This window comes from Trachypithecus francoisi, unplaced genomic scaffold (assembly GCF_009764315.1).
Source record: "Trachypithecus francoisi isolate TF-2019V2 unplaced genomic scaffold, Tfra_2.0 Lachesis_group19, whole genome shotgun sequence".
Lineage (NCBI taxonomy): Eukaryota > Metazoa > Chordata > Mammalia > Primates > Cercopithecidae > Trachypithecus > Trachypithecus francoisi.
This window is the reverse complement of record NW_022681464.1, coordinates 32,418,032-32,439,737: the sequence shown is the minus strand read 5'-3', so window position 1 is coordinate 32,439,737 and position 21,706 is coordinate 32,418,032. Positions and strand designations below refer to the sequence as shown.

The 21,706-nt window shown below is 47.2% G+C and overlaps 2 protein-coding genes across 12 annotated transcripts in view; one reads left to right on the top strand and one right to left on the bottom strand.

The window, feature by feature from the left end:
- Positions 1–14,123, top strand: part of RMC1 (regulator of MON1-CCZ1) — a 34,753-nt gene extending 20,630 nt beyond the window's left edge. For 5 of the 8 annotated variants that reach the window (XM_033178124.1, XM_033178123.1, XM_033178122.1 and 2 more), the window contains 10 exons: positions 2,912–2,956; positions 3,213–3,266; positions 5,110–5,238; positions 6,276–6,382; positions 8,178–8,297; positions 8,614–8,691; positions 9,010–9,114; positions 9,211–9,279; positions 9,369–9,594; positions 10,610–10,768. In XM_033178124.1, coding sequence (XP_033034015.1) covers positions 2,912–2,956; positions 3,213–3,266; positions 5,110–5,238; positions 6,276–6,382; positions 8,178–8,297; positions 8,614–8,691; positions 9,010–9,114; positions 9,211–9,279; positions 9,369–9,594; positions 10,610–10,689 — 1,013 coding nt within the window. In that variant the 3' untranslated portion in view covers positions 10,690–10,768. Of the gene's footprint in view, positions 1–2,911; positions 2,957–3,212; positions 3,267–5,109; positions 5,239–6,275; positions 6,383–8,177; positions 8,298–8,613; positions 8,692–9,009; positions 9,115–9,191; positions 9,280–9,368; positions 9,595–10,609; positions 10,769–13,196 lie in introns of those variants that run through there. The other 3 variants (XM_033178121.1, XM_033178127.1, XM_033178125.1) reach the window with 3 other exon arrangements.
- The window catches only part of NPC1 (NPC intracellular cholesterol transporter 1), a 61,100-nt gene continuing 45,476 nt past the window's right edge, over positions 6,083–21,706 (bottom strand). For 2 of the 4 annotated variants that reach the window (XM_033178115.1, XM_033178116.1), the window contains exons 15-25: positions 20,783–20,910; positions 20,545–20,685; positions 19,916–20,005; positions 19,291–19,481; positions 18,514–18,629; positions 17,704–17,833; positions 15,579–15,779; positions 14,370–14,601; positions 13,357–13,470; positions 12,316–12,478; positions 10,484–11,267 (exon numbers count right to left, since the gene is read on the bottom strand). In XM_033178115.1, the coding sequence (XP_033034006.1) occupies positions 11,185–11,267; positions 12,316–12,478; positions 13,357–13,470; positions 14,370–14,601; positions 15,579–15,779; positions 17,704–17,833; positions 18,514–18,629; positions 19,291–19,481; positions 19,916–20,005; positions 20,545–20,685; positions 20,783–20,910 (1,589 nt within the window). In that variant the 3' untranslated portion in view covers positions 10,484–11,184. Of the gene's footprint in view, positions 6,913–10,483; positions 11,268–12,315; positions 12,479–13,356; positions 13,471–14,369; positions 14,602–15,578; positions 15,780–17,703; positions 17,834–18,513; positions 18,630–19,290; positions 19,482–19,915; positions 20,006–20,544; positions 20,686–20,782; positions 20,911–21,706 lie in introns of those variants that run through there. The other 2 variants (XM_033178117.1, XM_033178118.1) reach the window with 2 other exon arrangements.

The window sequence follows — 21,706 nt, the reverse complement described above, 5'->3', positions numbered from 1 at the left end:
CTGGGGCCTCCCTGCTTGCAGGCCTCCTTGCAGATGGCCGCCTTCTCACTGTGTTCACACAGGGTCTGTCTGTCTTCTGTGCCTGTCCCTCCCAGCAGTCTCTCCCGGCTCTCTTTTGAAGGAGAGTGGAGTGCAGAGTTGGCTAGTCTGAGGTTTCAGTGTACAAGACATAGTCAGATGGCTCACACTTGGAACCCTGGTACTCATATTTTATTCTTTGTCAGGTAGCATTGGGCGGTTGACCCAGCCTGCAGTCAGGATTTCCTTGTACCTTTCACCCAGGAGATTCAGAGTCGGGCTCTGGCTGAAAGTTTAGCAAGAGCAGCATCGTCAGCCCGACTGCCCTGTCTTGCTGGACCAGCCAAAAGCTTAGTTACTTTCTGGCACAGTTGGAGGAAGGAGCTGGTTCTTAACAGACATTTGATTAGGTCTTTTGGTCTCCTGTGTTCTCTCGAGCTTCTTCCTTTTCCTTTGTAAATAATGTTAGCATTGAAATAATAGATTTTGCCAAGTGATTGTCTTGTGTCTGCTGCCCACTTGGCATGAACGTAACTGCTGGTGAATTGGGGGAAAAAAACTCAACATTTAGAACAAGCCTGTCCAACCCACGGCCTGTGGGCCACATGCGGCCCAGGACAGCTTTGAATGCAGCCCAACACAAATTCTTAAACTTTCTTAAAACATTATGAAGTTTTTTAAATGATTTTCTTTTAAGTTCATCAGCTATATTATGTTAGTGTATTTTATGTGTGGCCCAAGACCATTCTTCTTCTTCCTAATGTGGCCCAGGGAAGCCAAAACATTGGACACCCCTGGCTTAGAACCTTCAGCTCTGTTCCAGTGGTGCAGGACCAGTTAGGAGGCATCAGGTTCTAACCATCTGGTTATAATGGAACAGATGTGAGGCTGTCACAGTAGTAGCCAGTGCAGAGATCAATAGGAGGAAGTAAGGAATCCACCGAGGGTCTGGGGAGCTAGGTGGTTTGGGCTGCAAAGCATTTTCGGAGGTTAGTGACTTTCATTTCCTGCTGGGCTGTGAGCCCTGGCAGGTTGAAGCATCCATGTGTCTTGCCCACTGTGCTGCCACTGGGTGGGCGTGCTCAGGAATTGAATGGGCCTGTTTAGAAAGATATAACCAGCACTTTTGGGAAGAATCAGCCACCCTTTTTCTTTTTGTTTTGGGCCTGTTAGAACAGTGGGTCTCAATCTGACTACATATTAGGATCCTCTAGGGGGCCTGGAAAATGAAAGCTCTCACCTGACAGCGTGCAGGTCAGCCACACAAAGATGAGGGCTGTGCACTCGGTGCAGACCTTGACCCTTAGGTCCAAAGTGCGAGCGTTTTTCGCCAAAGCTTGTCTGCCTGGGCTCTTTCCTGGCTTTGGGCGGTCTGTTCACAATGACCCTTTCTCTGACCAGCTGATTGAAACCTGCCTTGATTGCACCTGGGTAATTGGAACAGAACCAGGAGTCATGGTTAGCTTGTGGGGCTGCCTAACTGGTTGCTAAGGGTCCCCGCCATGTGAGGTTTTGGGGGTCTGCTTCCCAGACGAGCTCACTGTGCCTGGACCTACTCTAAGCAATGGATAATCAAGCTAATTATTTAGATAATTAAGTGGCTGGGCGCAGTGGCTCATGCCTATAATCCCAGCACATTGGGAGGCTGAGGTGGCCAGATCACTTAAGCCCAGGACTTTGAGACCAGCCTGGGCAACATAGAGAGACCTTGTCTTTCCGAAAAAGAAAAAAGTTAGCAGCTCTGTTCCAGTGGTCACGTGCCTGTAGTCCTAGCTACTCTGAAGGCTGAGGCAGGAGGATCACTTGAGCCAAGGAGTTCGAGGTTATAGTGGGCTATGATCAACTACTGCACTCAAGCCTGGACAGCAGAGCAACACCCTGTCTGTCTTTAAAAAAAAAGGCCGGGCCCGGTGGCTCATGCCTATAATCCCAGGACTTTGGGAGGCCAAGGTGAATGGATCACTTGAGGTCAGGAATTCAAGACCAGCCTGGCCAACATGGTGAAACCCCATCTCTACTAAGAACACAAAAAAGTTAGCTGGGTGTGGTGGCACATGCCTGTAATCTCAGCTACTTGGGAGGCTGAGGAAGGAGAATCTCTTGAACCTGGGAGGTGGAGGTTGCAGTGAGCCAAGATCGCACCAGTACACTCCAACCTGGGCGATAGAACGAGTCTCCACCTCAAAAAAAAAGATAATTAAGCTGCGGTAAGCTACAAGCCACATTTATTTGAAACATTCTCTGGATGATCTGGGTATTTGATTTTGAATCCTCCAAGTAAATTTCTCAGTTCCTTAATGTGCATCTGTAAATGATCATGAGTCATCTTTGGTTATTTAAAAAAAAACCCAAACCACAGTGATTGAAGCCTTGACGTGCTTTCTTTTTCTTGGTGAGATTTTCCTGGATTGTTTTCAATTTCTTCCCCCTTCCTCCCCGTATGTGCTATCAGTGAGATGAACAGTTCATTTCTTCCTTAACTACAGCTGAATGAACATTTTGTCACGACATTAAAAAGTACTGGCCGGGCGTGGTGGCTCAAGCCTGTAATCCCAGCACTTTGGGAGGCCGAGACGGGTGGATCACGAGGTCGGGAGATCGAGACCATCCTGGCTAACACGGTGAAACCCCGTCTCTACTAAAAAATACAAAAAACGAGCCGGGTGAGGTGGCGGGCGCCTGTAGTCCCAGCTGCTCGGGAGGCTGAGGCAGGAGAATGGCGTGAAACCGCGAGGCGGAGATTGCAGTGAGCTGAGATCCGGCCACTGCACTCCAGCCTGGGCGACAGAGCGAGACTCCGTCTCAAAAAAAAAAAGTACTGACTTTTGCGTCGTACCAGCATTCGCAGTGTTTTCTGGCTGCAGCGTCGCACTTATGTTTTCTCAATTTGTAGGTCCTGCTGCCGTGACCAGCCAGTCTCCTGTTCCGTGTAAACTCTGTATCCTTTACTAAGGCGTTGGCACCGTGCACAGCAGGGCAAATGGTCACCCTTACAGAGTGGTCCTGAAGCCCTCCTCTGGGCAGCTGTGAATAACGCTCTGAGAGCCACCCCGCAGCCAGCTTCCCTGACCGTCCAAGGGGCCCTGTGTTTAGTGTGGACTCAGCACATGGGGGGCAGGGGCGTGTGCTAATGGAAACTGGTTTTGCCTTTTGTTTTCATCTTTTCCTGGTTTAGAATTTCCTATAACATGTGGATTCTTCATCCTGGATTGTCTTTCAACCTGACATCATTATCAGTGCAAGCCAAGGTAGGTCAGCGGGACAGTTGTCGTGTTAGAACATGGGGCTTGTTGACTTTGGATCCCAGTTGTAGCCAGGGACATTTTCAAGGTGAATCTCTGAGCAGTGACCCCTCCTTTCAACCTTGGGAATGGGATTTTTTTTTCACTTTATACTGTTTTCTACTGTATGTGCATTTTATCAAGAACATATACTACTTTTAATAAAGCAACAACTAAGAGTGCCGTTCTCCTGTAAGAACGCTGTTCTCCTGTAAGAGTGCCGTTCTCCTGTAAGAGTGCCGTTCTCCTGTAAGAGTGTCGTTCTCCTGTAAGAACGCCGTTCTCCTGTAAGAGTGCCGTTCTCCTGTAAGAACGCCGTTCTCCTGCTTAAGCCCATCCTGGAAAGCCAGACTCCAGCCCAGCCCGTCTCCCTTCGTTTCTCCCATCCACCTTCCCTCCGGTGTCCGTGCCCTTTTCTGTTCCACACGAGCCCAGGAGGTGTGCTCCTCTTTCTGGTCTTGCTGATGAAGCCTCCTCAGCCTATTAGTTGTCTCTTCCTGGGTAATCTGTTTATTAGAGAAATCTTATTTTTTTAAGGCAGGGTCTTGCTCTGTCACCCAGCCTGGGGCGCAGTAGTGCTATCTCAGATTACTGCAGCCTTGAGCTCCTGGGCTCAGGCGATCTTCCTACTTTAGCCTTCCGAGTAGCTGGGTCTACAGGCGCACACCACCACGCCCAGTTATTTTATTATAATAATAATTATTTTGAGACGGAAGCTCGCTTTGTCGCCAGGCTGGAGTGCAGTGGCACCGTCTTGGCTCACTGCAACCTCTGACTCCTGGGTTCAAGCGATTCTCCTGCTTCAGCCTCCCCAGTAGCTGGGACTACAGGCATGCACCACCACACCCAGCCAATTTTTGTATTTTTAGTAGGTACAGGGTTTCACCATGTTGGCTAGGATGGTATCAATCTCCTCAACTCGTGATCTGCCCACCTTGGCTTCCCAAAGTGCTGGGATTACAGGTGTGAGCCACTACGGCCGGCCTATAATTTTTTTTTTTTTTTTTTAGAGATAGGATCTTGCCGTGTTGCCCTAACCTGTCTAATACCTTGCCAGGCTGGTATTAGAGAATTTCCTATGTTACTCTTTAATCCTCTGTGTATTTTCCTGCCTTTCCTTTGGAATTCCTAAGAATTCTTGAGGAGAGAATTAGCCCTGATGCTGTAAGCATCCACTGTATGTAATGAAGTCATTTCTCTCCTGTGCATCTTGCTGGTGTTTTCCTGTACAGCTGCTCTGCACCTGCCTTGGGACAACTGAAAAAGGGATCACCCAGATGAGTTTTTATGTAGCACTTCATTCTGCAGAACTCCAACTGGGAAAGGCCACACCAGATGCTGGCAGTGTGGGTGATCAGTACATTTATGGGTTGATGAATGGATGAGTTATGATGTTCCATTGAGAGCCTCTGGAGTTACCTTTTAAACTAATGAGCCATTGTAGGAGAAACCAAAGCACAGGACTGAAGTTGATGCCACATGTTGACATCTTTTTCTATTTTAAACGTTAAAAGAGGGACTAGGTCTAGGGAAGGCCCCGTTTGGAATTAAGGACTAGGGAGCTACACCATTGTTGTGCCCCTGAATGCAGAGGTTACTTGGAAGGAGTCAGCCAAGTGTGCAGTAGTTCGGCCATCAGTCCTTCTGCTGTAGACATGTTGTTGAATGGCTTGGCTCTGCTTTGGTTAGGAAGAAAAAGCTACATTTATCACCACCCCCCACCCACCCTGCAGATGTTTAGGGGAACCACTTTTGGGCTTTTGTTATGGTTTGCATCATACTGTTATATTTGCTGCCTCTTAAAATCCAGGTTACCTCTGGAACCTCCAAGTGAAACTTGAGCCCATAGTAAATCTCTTACCAGACAAAGGAAGATTGATGGACTTTCTCCTCCAGAGAAAAGAATGCAAGATGGTCATCCTGTCTGTCTGTTCACAGAGTAAGTTGAATCCTTCCCCCTTGGTCTGGTTCCAGTATGAGGCCTGTACTGCCCAACACTTTTTATCGGGATGTGGGCCAGATTGTTGTGCCTTGTCTGTAATCCATAGCCTCATTCTTTGTGTGAGGGGTGGCTATGTGACCCCCTAGGAAAGGCTGCTAAATGGAAAGATGACTTGTAGAGATACTTGTAGAGAAAAGAACAATAAATGGGATGGTTCTGAATGAAAGTGGGCGCACAGGAGGGGAGTGGGCCACCGCCCCTGGCCTTCAACACACACACCTTTTTCAAAATCCAAGCCACTTCACGGCCTATGTGTCTTCTTTAAGAATCCCCTACTGAGGCCAGGCATGGTGGCTCATGCTTTTAATCCCAGCACTCTGGAAGCATGAGGCAGAAGGATTGCCTGAGCCTAGGAGTTCGAGACCAGCCTGGACAACATGGCAAAACCCTGTCTCTATAAAAAAAAAAAAAAAAAAATTAGCTGAATTTGGTGGTATACACCCGTGGCCCCAGCTACTCCAGAGGCTGCAGAGGGAGGATTGCTTGAGCCCGGGAGGACAAGGCTGCAGTGAGCCATTTGTGCCAGTATACCTCCAGCCTGGGCAACAGAGCAAGACCCTGTCTCAAAAAAAAAAAAAAAACTAAAGAAAAAAAGAAACCCCTACCAGTGTGTGCTATTGGTGTTTGTTTTGTTTGTTTTGGTAGAGATGGGGTCTTGCCTTGTTGCCCAGGCTGGTCTCAAACCCCCAGCATTAAGTGATCCTTCTGCCTCGGCCTCCCCAAAGTGCTGGGATTAGAGGCATGAGCCACTGAGCCTGGCCTGCTATAGCTTTTTTTTTTCAACTGTAACCAGAAAGGGGTTGCGAATGACGTCTAGGTATCAGGTCTTTAAAGTAATGCATTTCTTGGAGTGTCCTTTAAAGGTATTTTTGCGTTGGTAACCTTTTGAGATCAGTTTTTGTCATAGCAACGTGTGGAAATTCTGAGGCTGACATGAAGTTGGTTTGATCCGTGTGAACTTTGTGCCTTTCCAGTGTTAAGTGAGTCAGACAGAGCATCGCTGCCCGTGATAGCCACTGTTTTTGATAAACTCAACCATGAGTATAAAAAGTACTTGGATGCCGAGCAGAGTTATGCGATGGTGAGTTACATGGAGTATGACAAAGGGTCCCCCTCCCCCACCCCTCCCTGGTATTTTCTAAGTCATTATGGTGCAAAATTGTTTCCTATATATTAGAATAACGTCACTGAGATTTGCTGCCTGCCATAGGGCAGGGTGGTGATAGTGGGGGATAGTGGGGGAGTAGTAAATTCAGGGGCCCTGCATCCCATGAGCTGGAGGTACATCTCACTTCATACTTCACTGTTTTTGTTTTTCCCCATCTGTGTTGGATCTTGCCTGTAGATCCTTGGCCTGCTGTTATATAATTAGATGAGAAAAAGTCTCTGCTTTGCTATATTTTGTATATTTTTCTGTTTTGCCAGAGTGAGGACTTAGTAAATGAAATTCGAAATCTTTCTGTTTGCCACACCTTTCTTTCCTGTTGAGAGAGCGTCCTGTTGAGATAGTGATGATTCAGTGTTAGCACTTAGCAGGCATGTTTGTAGTGAAGGTAGTAAGCATGGCTTATCGCCACCAATTTCCACTGTATTACTCGTACATCGTATCTCCTGAAGCCAGAAAGAAGAAAAGTTTAGGACAAGGAGAATTAATTACTTCGCTTCCAGGGTATCATTAGTCCTAGGCTGAACATGGTGTTAAACCAACAAAAGCCCCAGAACTCCAGTCCCCTTGAGCTGTTCGTGGAAGGGTAAGAGGTCTGAGACAGGCACTGAAGAGGGCCGGTTGCCTGGACAGTGTCCATTTCCACCCTGTCAGATATGAGGAATGGCGGAGTCCTTTTGAACCCTATTGCTGTGGGTGTTCTGGGCTGTGGGAATCAGCAGGTCTGATCCCAAATGGCAGTTTCTGTGCTGTCCCGCACTGTCTACTGGGCTCCATAAACATCATGACTCAGCAGTGGGGGCCAATGACCAGCCATGTGAGCAGCATCTGAAGTTTCTTGGAAATGCAGGTTCTCAGGCTACACCCCACCGCATGGATCTGAACTGCTTTTTTTTTTTTTTTGAGATGGAGTTTTGCTCCTGTTGCCCAGGCTGGAGTGCAATGGCGAGATCTTGGCTCACCACCACCTCTGCCTCCTGGGTTCAAGCGATTCTTCTGCCTCAGCCTCCCCCGAGTAGCTGGGATTACAGGCATGTGCCACCACGCCCGGCTAATTTTGAATTTTTTTTTTTTTAAGTAGAGACAGGGTTTCTCCATATTAGGCTGGTCTGGAACTCCTGACCTCAGGTGATCCACCCGCCTTGGCCTCCCAAAGTGCAGGGATTACAGGCATGAGCCACCGTGCCCAGCCGGAACTGCTTTCACACGTCAGATGAGGTTGTCAAGGTCTCACAGAGCTTTCCTATTCAGAAGGACTTGTGGTGCTCTGGCTTCCCACTTCAAAATCCCTGGAGACTCTATGCAGGAGCTGCTCATTTATTGTAGGATCAGGACTTCGTAAAGCAGGGATGCAGCAGGCCATTTCATTTTTGCCAGATAACAAATACCCGTGGTCCAGGATTAAGAAGCTTAGACAGGAAGTTAAAAAATTGCAAGAGGCTAAGTATGATATATCTTACGAGAAAACTCTGACACATGCTTTTTCAGTTTCATCTACCATGAACATTGGAGTGTTTTCCAGATGACCAATTCTGACTTCCTAGACCCTCCCCAAGCCAGCACAGGAGAAATGTTATCTAAGTAGAGAAAGAAGCGTTTTCCGCTCATATCCTGGGGCCCACATGGAAGAATTCAGTCCTTGTGGGTGAACTGTGGACAGCACCCTTCCTCTAAGATGCTGAAGGTCATAGTTCGTGGCTTCTTCTTTCAGGCGGTGGAAGCAGGGCAGAGCCGAAGCAGCCCGCTCCTCAAGAGGCCGGTGCGGACCCAGGCGGTGCTGGACCAGTCGGATGTGTACACCCATGTCCTGTCAGCCTTCGTGGAAAAGAAGGTGGGCTGCAGCTTTCCGCCTCTTCTGGACTGAGAATGCTCAAAACAAGGCAGTTGAGGAAAACAGGAGACTTCATGTGATTAGAATCACTGGAGTTTCCTTGGGTGAGGACCTAGAGCTGGTAGTTTGGCTTCTAATACTCAGGCCTAAAGCATCATCAGTGACAAGTGGTTCTGGAGCGATTTATGCAAAACCAGTGAAAGATGAACAGTGGGCCATTTTAAGATGGAAACAAGGCGGGTGTTGGATAAAGTGTTATATGCAGCCCCTTCTGCACCTCGTTGGTATTTATAAAACCACATTTTTTTCTCCCTAGGAGATGCCTCATAAATTTGTGATAGCTGTGCTGATGGAATACATTCGTTCTCTTAACCAGTTTCAGATTGCAGTACAGGTACCTTCAAATCAGCTGGTCCCAAGTTAAAACAACAGGAATTAAAAAAAAAAAAGACACAGTCCCTCTTAGAAGATGACTCATATGCTAAGACAGGTCTGCCTCCCTGACTCAGAATGCCGAGTGACTCTCCCAACATTCTTATTAGTTGGAATGCAAGTGTAATGTCAAGTTGGGGTCTTTACCTGCATGATGAAACCACTTCTTGTAGTGACACTTTTGCCATGTTGGTTGGAACAGCCAGTCCTCGGGGAGCCTCTAGTCTGTTGTGGCTGAATGATTTGGAAGTGTTCTTTCACTTTTTACTTTTGTCCTCAGCATTACCTACATGAACTTGTTATCAAAACCCTTGTCCAGCACAACCTCTTTTACATGCTGCATCAGTTCCTGCAGTACCACGTCCTCAGTGACTCCAAACCTTTGGTATGCATTGCCAGATTTTTACTTCCATTGTGGTTAAAAACAGAAAATTTTCACTGTTAACCTTCCAACTGAAGCAGGTCTAAAAACGTCTTTCAGGCTTGTCTGCTGTTATCTCTAGAGAGTTTCTATCCTCCTGCTCATCAGCTGTCTCTGGACATGCTGAAGGTAAGTCTGCTGTGTGAGGTTTTAGACTATGGAAACTCACTCTGTTCCTGTTGTTTGCACTGACCTGGGCTTCTCTCCCTTATTCCTAGCGACTTTCAACAGCAAATGATGAAATAGTAGAAGTTCTTCTTTCCAAACACCAAGTGTTAGCTGCCTTAAGGTTTATCCGGGGCATTGGTGGCCATGACAACATTTCTGCACGGAAATTTTTAGATGCTGCAAAGCAGACTGAAGACAACATGCTTTTCTATACAATATTCCGGTTTTTTGAACAGCGAAACCAGCGTTTGCGAGGGAGCCCCAATTTCACACCAGGTGAGAATGCAATGAAAAGACTTGGGGTAACCATAGCCTCAAAGAGTAGCAGAGAGCACTGGCAGCTGGTGGGCGAGGACTCTTGGGTTAGCGTTTTTGTAAACAACACAGTTTGGTAACAGCCCACCTAGCCCTCGGCCCATTATTTGTAGCAGAGTGAATTCAGTCTGCTGACAGAATCTGAGTTATCCTCTGCAGCTCACCAAGGAAGGTGTGTTTTGAGTCAAGACACATTGAGGACCTATTAGGCACAGCCCATCTCTTATAGCAGACCTTGGAATATCTCCTGAAGCCAGGAATAAGACGGCAAATGGTGGCCAAGTGTTTTAAAGGGCCTGGGGCTTGTTAAGGTTTCAGTTTTATGAAGTATACATTGGTTGATCATTCTCATTTATTTTTTTCGTTGAGACGGAGTCTCGCTCTGTTGCCTAGGCTGGAGTGCAGTGGTGCAATCTCGGTTCACTGCAACCTCCGCCAGGTTCAAGCGATTCTTCTGCCTCAGCCTCCTGAGTAGCTGGGACTACAGGTGTGTGCCACCACACCTGGCTAATTTTTGTATTTTTAGTAGAGATGGGGTTTTACTATATTGTCCAGGCTGGTCTCGAACTCCTGACCTCGTGATCCACTTGCCTCGGCCTTCCAAAGTGCTGAGATTACAGGCATGAGCCACTGCACCTGGCCCTGGTTGATCATTCTCATCTCCAAATAGTTATACAACCTAAGACATCTTCTTTAGGATAGGGAAGGATCAGGACTCTAATGAAACATGTAGGTCTAACTCTTTCTAGCTCAATATAAGACGGCATTTAGTTACCGTAAGGACAGGATAGAATCTCTTCCATTTAACTTTTCTACTTGTCTCTCAAAGCAGATAGGGCAACCCCAAAACTTAGGAAAACAATGTATTTTATTAAAGAAAAATAAGTTAAAACCCAGTAGACACACCTACGAGATGCTTTCTTTGTACCTCATTTCATGCCACATCTAACTGGCGATTAAATCTCTTCCTTTCTAGGGGAACACTGTGAAGAACATGTTGCTTTTTTCAAACAGATTTTTGGAGACCAAGCTCTAATGAGGCCTACAACATTCTGAAATCACTTGCTGTTTTTTTTATATAAAAATGTGTACAAAGTTAATTTATTGCATTAATAAAGCTCTTTAAACTATAAAATGTTATAAAGTCTATCTACAACCTCAAATATCACTAAAAATGTGGTACAGAACTTGTGGGATGGCTTACTCCTAAAAGGAGAGACAGTGCATTGATTGGCCTTTACCGAGTGTCAGTGAGTGGATCACATTCACAGCCATCTAGTGTCACCTCCTGCTTGCTAAAGAATGAGGTTTCTTTCCTGAAGAAGCTGGGAGAAGTTTAGTGTCCTGTGGTTGCCTCCAGATTTAGTAATACTGCTTCCCAAGTCAACTGTGCATTCCTGAGTTCACGGGCACTATGTTCAAAGCTGCTGCCAAACAGCCTGATGGTTGGCACCATCCGGTGTTCAACTTGGCCTGGCCGATGCAGCACCCGTCCAGTGGTAAACCGACCGACCCTTAGACACAGTTCAGTCAGGATGCCCTGCAAGGGGGCTAGAAATTTAGAAGCCGTTCACGCTCTGTCCCTTTGTATCGCTCTTCAGTGGCACAACTTTTGGCTTTATTTACCGAAGGCCCTATGAGAGAGAAAAATAATTTTTCTTATTTCTGCAGGAGAAAGGGAACTGGTTGGCTGGGCATAGTGGCTCACGCCTGTAATTTCACTTTGGGAGACTGAGGCAGGAGAATTGCTTGAGACCAGCCTGGATGACAGAGTGAGACCACATCTCTCTCTCTCTCTCATTTGGAGAGGGGCTCTTTGCTTTCTTCCTCAGGCTGGAGTGCAGTGGTATGAACACGACTCACTGCATCCTGAGCCCATCCTTCTGGGCTCAAGCAAGCTTCCTGCCTTAGCCTAACAAGTAGGTGGGACTGCAGACGCACACCACTTCACCTGGCCAATTGTAGTTTTGTAGAGAGGGAGGCCTCGCTATGTTGCCTAGGCTGGTCTCAAATGATTCTCCCCTCTCAGCCTTCCAAAGTGCTCATCTCTCTCTTTTTTTTTTTTTGTCTTAAAGAAAAGGAGCTAGTATATTAGATTGTAATGGAACTACTTTCTGTCCCCCGGAGATGATAAAAAGCCCCTCATTTTCTTAATCTTTTACTTCAGTGCTCCAATTTAGTGACAAAGCTTCAAGTCAAGCAAATCAGTACTGTTCTTTCAGCCGTGGGTCATTTTTGTGCAAGGTGAAGTGGCCATAGAAGTAAAAGGATCAAGAATAGTCTCGAGATGAACAGAGGCAGCACGTTGCTGAGAACGGGAAATCCGTGAGGGACATAAAAGGCTGTTCTGCAGCGCTGCTGGTGTGAGAGCCGGCTGCCGGACGGACTCCTCCATCTCAGTGGCAGGGAGGAGCTGCCCCACCTGCTGACACTCATACCCATTCAAGGGCTGGCTCCAGGCCTCCAGAAAAAACATCAGCAACTTACTAATGAAACAGTCTGCACCATCATGAAGCCCCTGGATGGGTTTTTTTCTCTTAGAAGAATTTTTTTTTACTCAGTATCATTTATCAAATGACCATTAGTATGAGTTCAAATACTTGAAAAGAATGCCTCAGGACAGAATTCCCTTTCATTAATGTGCTTCCTCTTGTGCCACCCTTTTAAGACAAGAACTCTTACCTATGTAACTGAGTAAGACAGGGAGAAATATTAATCCGTGAGTGGCGCCCAGTAAGACCATAGCCAAATACATCCTGAAGTAGAATATCTGGAAAATTTGAGATTTGGCAAAAGCCAACACCACAATCCCTCCAAATTTTGTAAGCGTGATTCCACTGAACACCTAAAAGAAGAGATACTGTGTTAGAAACCACTTTTACCAACCTGTAATTGAAACACTTCCTTACAAGGATTTCTCCCAGGTTCAAGTGATTCTCCTGCCCCAGCCTCCCAAGTAGCTGGGATTATAGGTGTGCGCCACCATGCCCGGCTAATTTTTGTATTTTTAGTAGAGATGGGGTTTCACCATGTTGGCCAGCCTAGTCTCGAACCCCTGGCCTCAAGTGGTCTGCCCGCACTGGCCTCCCAAAGTGCTGGGATTACAGGCATGAGCCACCGTGCCCAGCCCTTATGAGGATTTCTTAATATTCAAGGTCCAAAGCAATGGGAACTGAACCCAGGTAGCATCATCTACTACCTAACACTATTTTATTTGCTGCCTTATGATCCCGGGGGAGAGGTATGACCAAGGTAAAAGCTGTGTATTCTGCATAAACGCAGCACTGTGTCTCTAAATTGAGTATCTTTATGTTCTCAAGTGAAAACTTAAATATTTAAAAGTGTTATGAAACAAAGTTTTAGTTTTTACTCTTTACCAAGTATTTTCTACAGTGGTAAAGAGATAGGCTAAGCCTGGGTGTAGAGCTGAACCAGGAAGACTCTCCAGGCACCAGCCGCACATCACACGCTGGGTTCTGGCCCGGGCTCCCCTGCCTGCATTTTAAATGGAAAAGACTGGCAGCTGTCTCACGTTTAACTTTTCTGTTATTTTCCTGCTTCAGCACACTGCCACCTAAAAAGGAACCGCACTGACAGGTACAGTGCTACAGAACATCTGTTCTGTTCATGATGTGGCAGCTAACAGGATCCAGACTCTTCAGTCACTAAGCAAGACACTTCATGGTGCAGTTCTGCTGGCGTGGCCCTGCTCAGGGTACTCACGGAGCTGCCCATGTGGGCGAGTGCCTCTTCTGCACGCTCCACGCGGCTGCCTTTCGTGCTCACCGTGAACGCTCTGGTTATGTGGCTGCAGAACTCCACGGAGATGCCACAGCTCTGAAATAAAGCACTTCCTTTAGGATGATGGCTCTCTTCCTGTTGAAGACCCTAGGCAGCCACCCCGTTCCCAGGATGGGGGCTAATTACCAGGGCACCCTGGGTGCTAGAGGAGGCCAAGCATCCCATTGGACTTACAAGGCCTCCATCACACCAATCTATACTGTACCAGGAACTTTTTGGGGCCCTCTCCACACACAGCCAAAAGCCTGGTTTTATGTGGCATGTTTGTTTTGATCAGGAGAAACTGCTGGAACCCCTTAAGGTCATCCCACGTGCACCGAGCTGGCACATTGTCACAACTTCTTTTCTTGGACCTCGCTGCTCCCCTGTCTGAAGCAGGGTTCCCATCTGAGAGTACAGATACCCTGTTCTATTTTCCATAAATACCTTCTCCAGTGCTCTCATCTTTAATGATGAAAAGCACGTGACAACCACATGGGAGGCAGAAGGCACTGGTCAGAGAGCTCCTGGGGCGGGGTGCCATTTTCTAAGCAAAAAGTGAACATGCTGCTGTCATTAGGCTATAGGTTTGTGCAATCTCTAAAGAACAACAAATGACAGGTGGAATAGCCCAGAACAAGGCCAGGAAATCACATTTCCATGGTCAGAGGCACCATCAGGTATACTAGTAACAGCCGCAAGGAATGGGACAAAAGAAAAAACTCAACAGAATTCCCTGTAATGTGCTTATGCTCCCAGATGTTCAACTCAGTGCTCGCTCCCTCTACGCCCTGTCCCACCACCATCCAGCCCTCATCCGGCCCCTCCACGTGCGCCAAGAGTGAGCACCAGACTTGGTATCTTCTTCCGTCTTCGGGTCTACATGGAATCCAAGACAGCAATCCCCCTAAGTGAAACGGGAGCTAGGGACAAATTGAGAGTGCACGAGGACTCACCATCACCAGGTTGACCAAGGACACAGCATTCAGACTGATGCCCCAGAGCCACATAACTCCAAACATGTTGACCAAGACCATGGCGATGGTGGCGCACATGATGACTGCAGACCACAGCTCACAGCCCAGGAGGACCATGGTCACCAGAAATATCGCGCCCAGGGACACACCGAGGTTGAAGATAGTGTCGTCAATGATGGTCAGGTACTGTTCGTAGAAGACATAAAACACACTGGAGGGGAGGGGGAGGCCTCGTTAAAGCTCGCTCTCGCTCCCAAACACTGCATGTTCATCCTGTCACCACTGCCAAGTAGTCAGACTCCTTCAGGAAACATCCCTTGCAGAAAACCTTGCTGGCTGTCTACAAGACTCATGTAAAGCAACTCACTTGACCTCTCATGGCCACTGACCACCCAGAGAAGGGCCCGGCAGTGATGCAAAATGTGTATTTTTGATACAGTTTTTGTTTATAAGCCCAATCTATGCTATTTTATAGATATTTACAGAGAGCCTTCCACAGCATTCTGGGGGACAAAAAAAAAAACCAGAACGAATCCTGGTCTATCCTGAGACACTCCCGCAGGCTCAGCGGGGTCCGTGCAAGGCCTGAGGAAAAAATGCTTTCATGTATTTTCTTGTGGAGCTAATCGGCTCTTAACTTCTTCCAAACAAATCCAGGCCTTCTTGCTTTAAGCGAGATCATGGGCAGGCAGGAAAAAGAAATCACTTGTTTCTCCTACCTTTCTACAGTTTTCAAATTCAGCATTTCATACATAATACTTTTCTTGCTGGGAAAAAAAAAACCCTAACAATATAAAAAGTCTACAAACAGGCAACATCCCAAATAACCAGCAGCTGGGGATTCTGGTCCATTGCTGGCCAAGGATGTGGGCCTGGCCCCGCTCTAAGCCACCTGCTCTCCAAACGCCCCCTTGCCTTGAGCCATTTTCCAGTGTGTGTCTCTTGCAGCTGTGTGGTAGCGCAGAGATCAAGTTCTGTGTCTCTAGCCCTCAGGCCTTCATAGAAGCTTTAGATTCTGAACCCCCCTGCCCAGCACTCATTTCCTTTGATATATTGCCCTGTGCTTGGAACGGGGCGGGGGCCAGAACCCAACCTGAAAATCAGCATCTTGCCAAGAGAACCCTCCCCATTCCCACCCAGTGTAGGCCCTTTGCTGGGCAAACCCCACTGAAAAAGGGCAGGCTTTACCTGTAGGGAAATACCCGGTAGGCACTGCCATTAATGCCCATGGTTTCGGTGACATTACTGGCTATAAGTCGGGCTTTCTTCAGAGCGTCAATAAAGTCAGCAGAGGTCTGCAGCACGGTGTGGTAGGTCATGAAGTACGTGGCTCCGACCCTGGTGCCATTGCCGAGGATGTTAACTGCGGAACTATAGGCAGCATGTCCCCTGAGGAAAGAGTCCTGGGTGTCAGAGAGTCCAGGTCTTGCAAAATATCAGCAGAATCTGAGCACTCGAGGCTAAGCAAAATCACCTGACCCTGGGTTCAGAGGTCAGACCCAGCTGTACATTACAGGGATGAGGAAGGCCCCCGAATAAGGGAACACCAAAGGTTTACCTTGTTCTCTCTCAGACTGGCTTTTTTTTTTTTTTTTCTTTTTTTTTGAGACAGAGTCTTGCTCTGTAGCCCAGGCTGGATTACAGTGGCATAATCTCGGCTCACTGCAACCTCCGCCTTCTGGTTCAAACAATTCTCCCTGCCTCAGCCTCCTAAACAGCTGGGATTACAGGCACCTGCCGCCATGCCCAACTAATTTTGTATTTTTTTTTGGTAGAGACAGGGTTTTGCCATGTTGGCCAGGCTAGTCTTGAACTCCTGACCTCAGGTGATCCGCCCACCTCAGCCTCCCAAAATGCTGGGATTACAGGCATAAGCTACTGTGCCCAGCCAGATGGGCTTTTCTTGATTGCTCTGGGTTCTCTGGTACATAGCTGCTGTTTCTCCACCTGGTTTCATGTATAATCAAATATACAGAGTTTACTCAGTCCTGTTGCGTAACAGGAGGCAGGAAAGGGCGAGGGCCCCGGGAACAACTTTGGCCCTGCCACTTACTGGTCATGTAACCCTGAGCAAAATGACCTCCTCTGAGCCCCAGTCTCCTCTTCTGTAAATGGGTATACCACCGCCTACGCAAGGCTGTGTGGTGATACATGGGATAATGTCAGGGAGTGCCTGGCATGACGCTGGCACCCTGGAGGCTCCCCAGGAACGCTGGCTACTGCCTTCAGAAAACGGAATCTACTTCAGCTTATTTTATGTAGGCCAAAGCATCAGTCAGTGAGTAAATCAATACGCAAGATTCATTTCTACTTTACTTCTAGGGGGAGTCATCCCATGGTACCTAGAATAGGTCTCAAAGCACATGCATGATAGAAATGATTCGCTGATGTGACTCTGGTCAGATGTATGTTCTTATGAAAAACCTATGTTCAGGGTTTACCTAACATACATGGGGATACTCATCTTCTGCTTCCCAAAGCTTCCAAACCCCAGAGACTTCTGGGCCATATATCTGGCTTCCATGGGTAACTGGCTGCCTGGCTGGATGGGGGAGTGAGATAGCACATAACCCCATACACGGATGGGCTGGCAAGGACCATGACAGGGCTACAAGAATCGCAACCTTAATGTGGGATAACGTTACCAAAGCTAAGATGACGCTGCAGCTGCCATCAGCACAAATGAACAGGCTGAGTTCCTCCAGGCCTGGATTACCAGCAGGCCGTCCTCCCCATCACCCCCGCTCGGAATGTGCACAGGGATCTGCGTTCATTCTCATGCCCGCGTGGGGGTAGGACGCAGAGAGAGCATGAGATGTGAGTGCCCATGCTAAGATATAATCAGTTGAACACTATGAGGCATTTTCTTTTTTTTTTTTTGAGATGGAGTCTTGTTCTGTCGCCCAGGCTGGAGTGCAGTGGTGCCACCTCTGCTCACTGCAAGCTCCGCCTCCCGGGTTCACGCCATTCTCCTGCCTCAGCGTCCCGAGTAGCTGGGACTACAGGCACCCGCCACCACGCCAGGCTGGTTTTTTGTATTTTTTTAATAGAGATGGGGTTTCACCATGTTAGCCAGGATGGTCTCGATCTCCTGACCTTGTGATCCGCCCGCCTCAGTGAGCCACCGTGCCCAGCCTGAGGCATTTTCTTAAAAAGGTGTTTTCGGTTTCCCTGCTTCCACCAAAGGACCAGGACAGGGTGGGGCAGAGAAGAGGACGTTCCCATGCAACTGTTTTAGCCCAGTCCTCTCCTAGTTTTCTATTGCAAATTGAAGTTGCAGTGGATGCTTATCTGCAATGGCAGTGGCACTTACCCTTTGCCACACTTGGGGTTAGGGTTATCCGAAAGGAACATGGGCAGGAATCTCATGAAGTCTCCACCCTGAGGCCTCTGTTTGCCCTCCGGAGTCAGAGGCCTGCAGCGGACGCAGGCAGGGTCAACCACTGGTGGAGACATGCAGGGAGGACTGTTAGAAGAATAGGTCTCCAGATTTTTTGTAACACATTTGAAAATACTGACAGTGAGGGGCATTACTTTCTCAACTACCCATTATTTTCCTTACTAGTGAGGGATAATCTTTCCCCTTATCTAAAAGCTTCAGCCATGTCAATTTCATAGTTTAATGATCCGAAATGCCATTTTCATCTTAGGCATACTTTGCATCGTTTTTTGCCCTGAAGTAGGTCTCCTCCTTCAAGAATGGCCTTGACTGGTCAGAGCCCAGGGCGTCCATGTTTTTATTAAGAAAATTCCAGGGCAACCTCGATGCTCCTATAAAACCATAGGGCAAAGTGATAAAGAAAAGCCCTCCTCTGAGAAGCTAAGGCCAGGTACCAATCCTGAGACACAATCGCTGGAGTCAGGACAGGATGAGAAACCTTATCTGGAAACCACACTCCCAAGATGTGGGCCTTGTTCAGCCCCGAGGGCGGCTGCCTGAGCCAGGAATGACGTGACAATTTCAGAATGAATGACTGAGGAAAGGAACGATGACACAGGGAGGGAGACCCAGCTTTGATATACAAATAGGCATAAATTGAGGCACGATGCAAATGATTTTTAAATGATAATTTGAAAATTTTTCAGCAAAAAAGGAAAGATTTGGTAAAGGAGATGAAAGTACCTGAAGCATTGCAGAACTGGTCAGTGATATTGTCCACTCGACAGCAAGACGACTGCGGCTTCACCCAGTCGAAATAATCGTCGATCCAGGATGAGGGGGCGAAGCCTATTCGGGTACTAGAGAGAGAGACAGGGTTGCTGACCTGCCCCATAGGGAGGAAGTCTTTAGTTTCAGTACTTTTCTTCAAACCTAACTTCCTTTTCTACACTTTATGCTGCTAACAGTCAAAAGAAAAACTACACGAGCACTTAATGAAAACAACCTTCCAAGTATTAGGTGGTAAATTAGTCCTTTCAAAGGTTTTGTTAAGGTAAAGCCAGATTTAACATACATTTTGCGTAAAAACAACTTTTCCAAGAAAGTCTATTTTCGGCCGGGCGCGGTGGCTCAAGCCTGTAATCCCAGCACTTTGGGAGGCCGAGACGGGCGGATCACGAGGTCAGGAGATCGAGACCATCCTGGCTAATACGGTGAAACCCCGTCTCTACTAAAAATACAAAAACTAGCCGGGCGAGGTGGCGGGCGCCTGTAGTCCCAGCTACTCGGGAGGCTGAGGCAGGAGAATGGCGGAAACCCGGGAGGCGGAGCTTGCAGTGAGCTGAGATCTGGCCACTGCACTCCAGTCCGGGCGACAGAGCGAGACTCCGCCTCAAAAAAAAAAAAAAAAAAAAAAAAAAAAAAGAAAGTCTATTTCAGTGAGGCATTTCAGGCCTGAGCTGATGGCCTGGCTGAGAGCCCCCCCACTGCTTCTGAAGCACAAGACGAGGCAGTACTGACTAGTTGTCCAGCTGCGCCGCATTAAATATCTGCTGCACCAGGGAATCGTTGTTGCAGCCCATGCCACCGCACACCATGTTCTGCCCCTTGGGAGAAGTGTAGTCGTGCCCTTCCTCCAGGACAAAGTACACAGGCGGACCCGCATGCAGGTACTGACTGATGGATTTGAAATAGTCCACTACATAGGAGTCCTGAAAGACAAAGAATAGGAGAGAGTGACAATACTCTGATAGTAACCAAGCAAGGTGAGGATCACGGAGAACAGGAGGGTGCCAGGAGGCTGCTGGCTGAGATGCCTCCAGCTGGACTCATGATTCCTAACACTGCCAGTCCTGCCCCCAGGGCCGCAGGCTGCCCCTCCTGCTAGCCCCACAGTCAGGAGAGCACCTCCTAAAGTAACCTCATAAGACTGGTTGTTCGTGTTCTGCAGCTGTGCCCAGAGGGGCTCAGTGAGAATGCCAAGCAGCCCACACCGGCAGTGCACTGGGCAGTTTTCCTAACCCTGGAAACCCTGTCACCATTTGCAGTTAGAAGCAGGCACTTGCTTGAAACACCCACATGCATGTTTTGAAAAATGTATTCATCATCAGCTAAAGAAGTTAAAAAAAAAAGGAAGTCATCTTACATCTGGCATCGAAAGAAACTGATCCAATCCAATATCTACTTTGTTCAGGACTGCGATGCTGAATGACAGAACACCCACAAATATTGCTATCTGGAACAACAAATGAATCACAAGACAGAGACTGCTTAGTATAATAAGCTTACGACCAGAAATAAAATCTTAAGCACACACAAAAAACAGGATTTTTTTAAAATGGAAAAGCTTAAATGACAGGTTAGTAGGGAGTACAGGTGGGTGAGACCACAGCACCCACAGTCCAAGTTCTCGGGTGCAAATCCTGACTCTGCCACTTATGGGCTTAGTGACTTGGGGCAAACCACTTCACCTGTCTTGGCTTCTATTTCCTCATCATTAAAGGAAAAATAAAAGTTTCTTTGCAACTTTCTGTGAATCTGAAACTATTTCAAAATAAAAAACTTAAAGAAAACTCTTGTTTATATGGACTGATAAAAGCTCATGGGCAAAACATTTTATCTACTGTTCCATATTTGCTTTGCTTTTTTTTTTTTTTTTTTAAGATATATTTAACAGCTGTAAGAATCTCCTTCCCAGGCTGTCTGACTTCTTAGAAGGCATGTGATAATCTGTTTCAGTGAGAGGAAAGAGAAAAGCCACAGAGAAGCACATACCACAATTGGTCTCATCCAGTCCCTTAGCAGAAGTGGAGCATAGGAGTTTTTGAAGAAGTGAAACAAACAGCTCTCTGAGGCCTGGACGCTCGTTCCATCTTCAGCACCTCTGACACAGCAGAAGATGTCTAGCCGATTTTTCTGAGGGCACAGAGGGGAACAGAGGTTACACCTGCTAGCTGCTTCCTCTAGATTGTAGACTCAAATTAAATAGACTATGATCCTGGCACCAACTTACCTCTTGACGATTAATGTCTAACCCCAAGAGACTCACGAAACAGGTAATCTGCAGAAGAAAGTCAATGAAGACTGCCAATCCCGCAAAGAGAGAGAAGGTGTGCACGGCTGGCATCACAGACATTGCTCCTGTCGGGAGAGAAGGGCTCTGCGTCACTTCTGTTTACAGCAGGGGCTCTCTGCAGGCCTTATGTTCATGTGCGTGTACAGACACAAGGAGCCAGCACAGGCCAAATGCATAAGAAGGCATGCTGTGGCTGGACATTACACCAGAACTGGGACAGGAGGCAATAAGCCAGTGCTTTGCAAAACGCACTCAGCACCAGACCATTTGGGGAGCCCCATCCTAGTTAAGTTATGACAGGAATTCAACCCCAATTCTACTATACTCAGGTTCACGGCAAATTCATGCACACTGAAATTTGAGAACCATTAATACAGGTCATTTCTTATAGTACCTTCTAGGCTTCACTGCACAAAAGGGACAGTATTTTCCATGTATTACATCAACACTATTAGCCTCCCAGTTTAGTTAAGAGGTAATCGACAATCGAGTGAGGATCAAAGGCATGAGGGTAAGACATGGAAAGTGCAAACTGGCAGCCCATGAATCAGATGGTTCCTGTTTAGTCCACACTGTATCAACCCATCTTAAGATTTAAAAACTTTTTTAAGTTGCCAATATTTAACAATGACATTTGACATAAAAATCTAGATTCACAGCTTTTCTTGGAAGAAAAACAACAACAACAACAACAACACAGACCTTGTAGCACTGGGTTGGCCACACAGAACTGTCTTTTCAGACAGGACACATGCACTTGGGCTGCCACAATCCCTACTCACTCCTACTGTCCCAAGGTCACTCCAACCTTGTGGCACAGTTTCTGCTGCTATTATCATCATACTTGCACTGGTTTTCTTA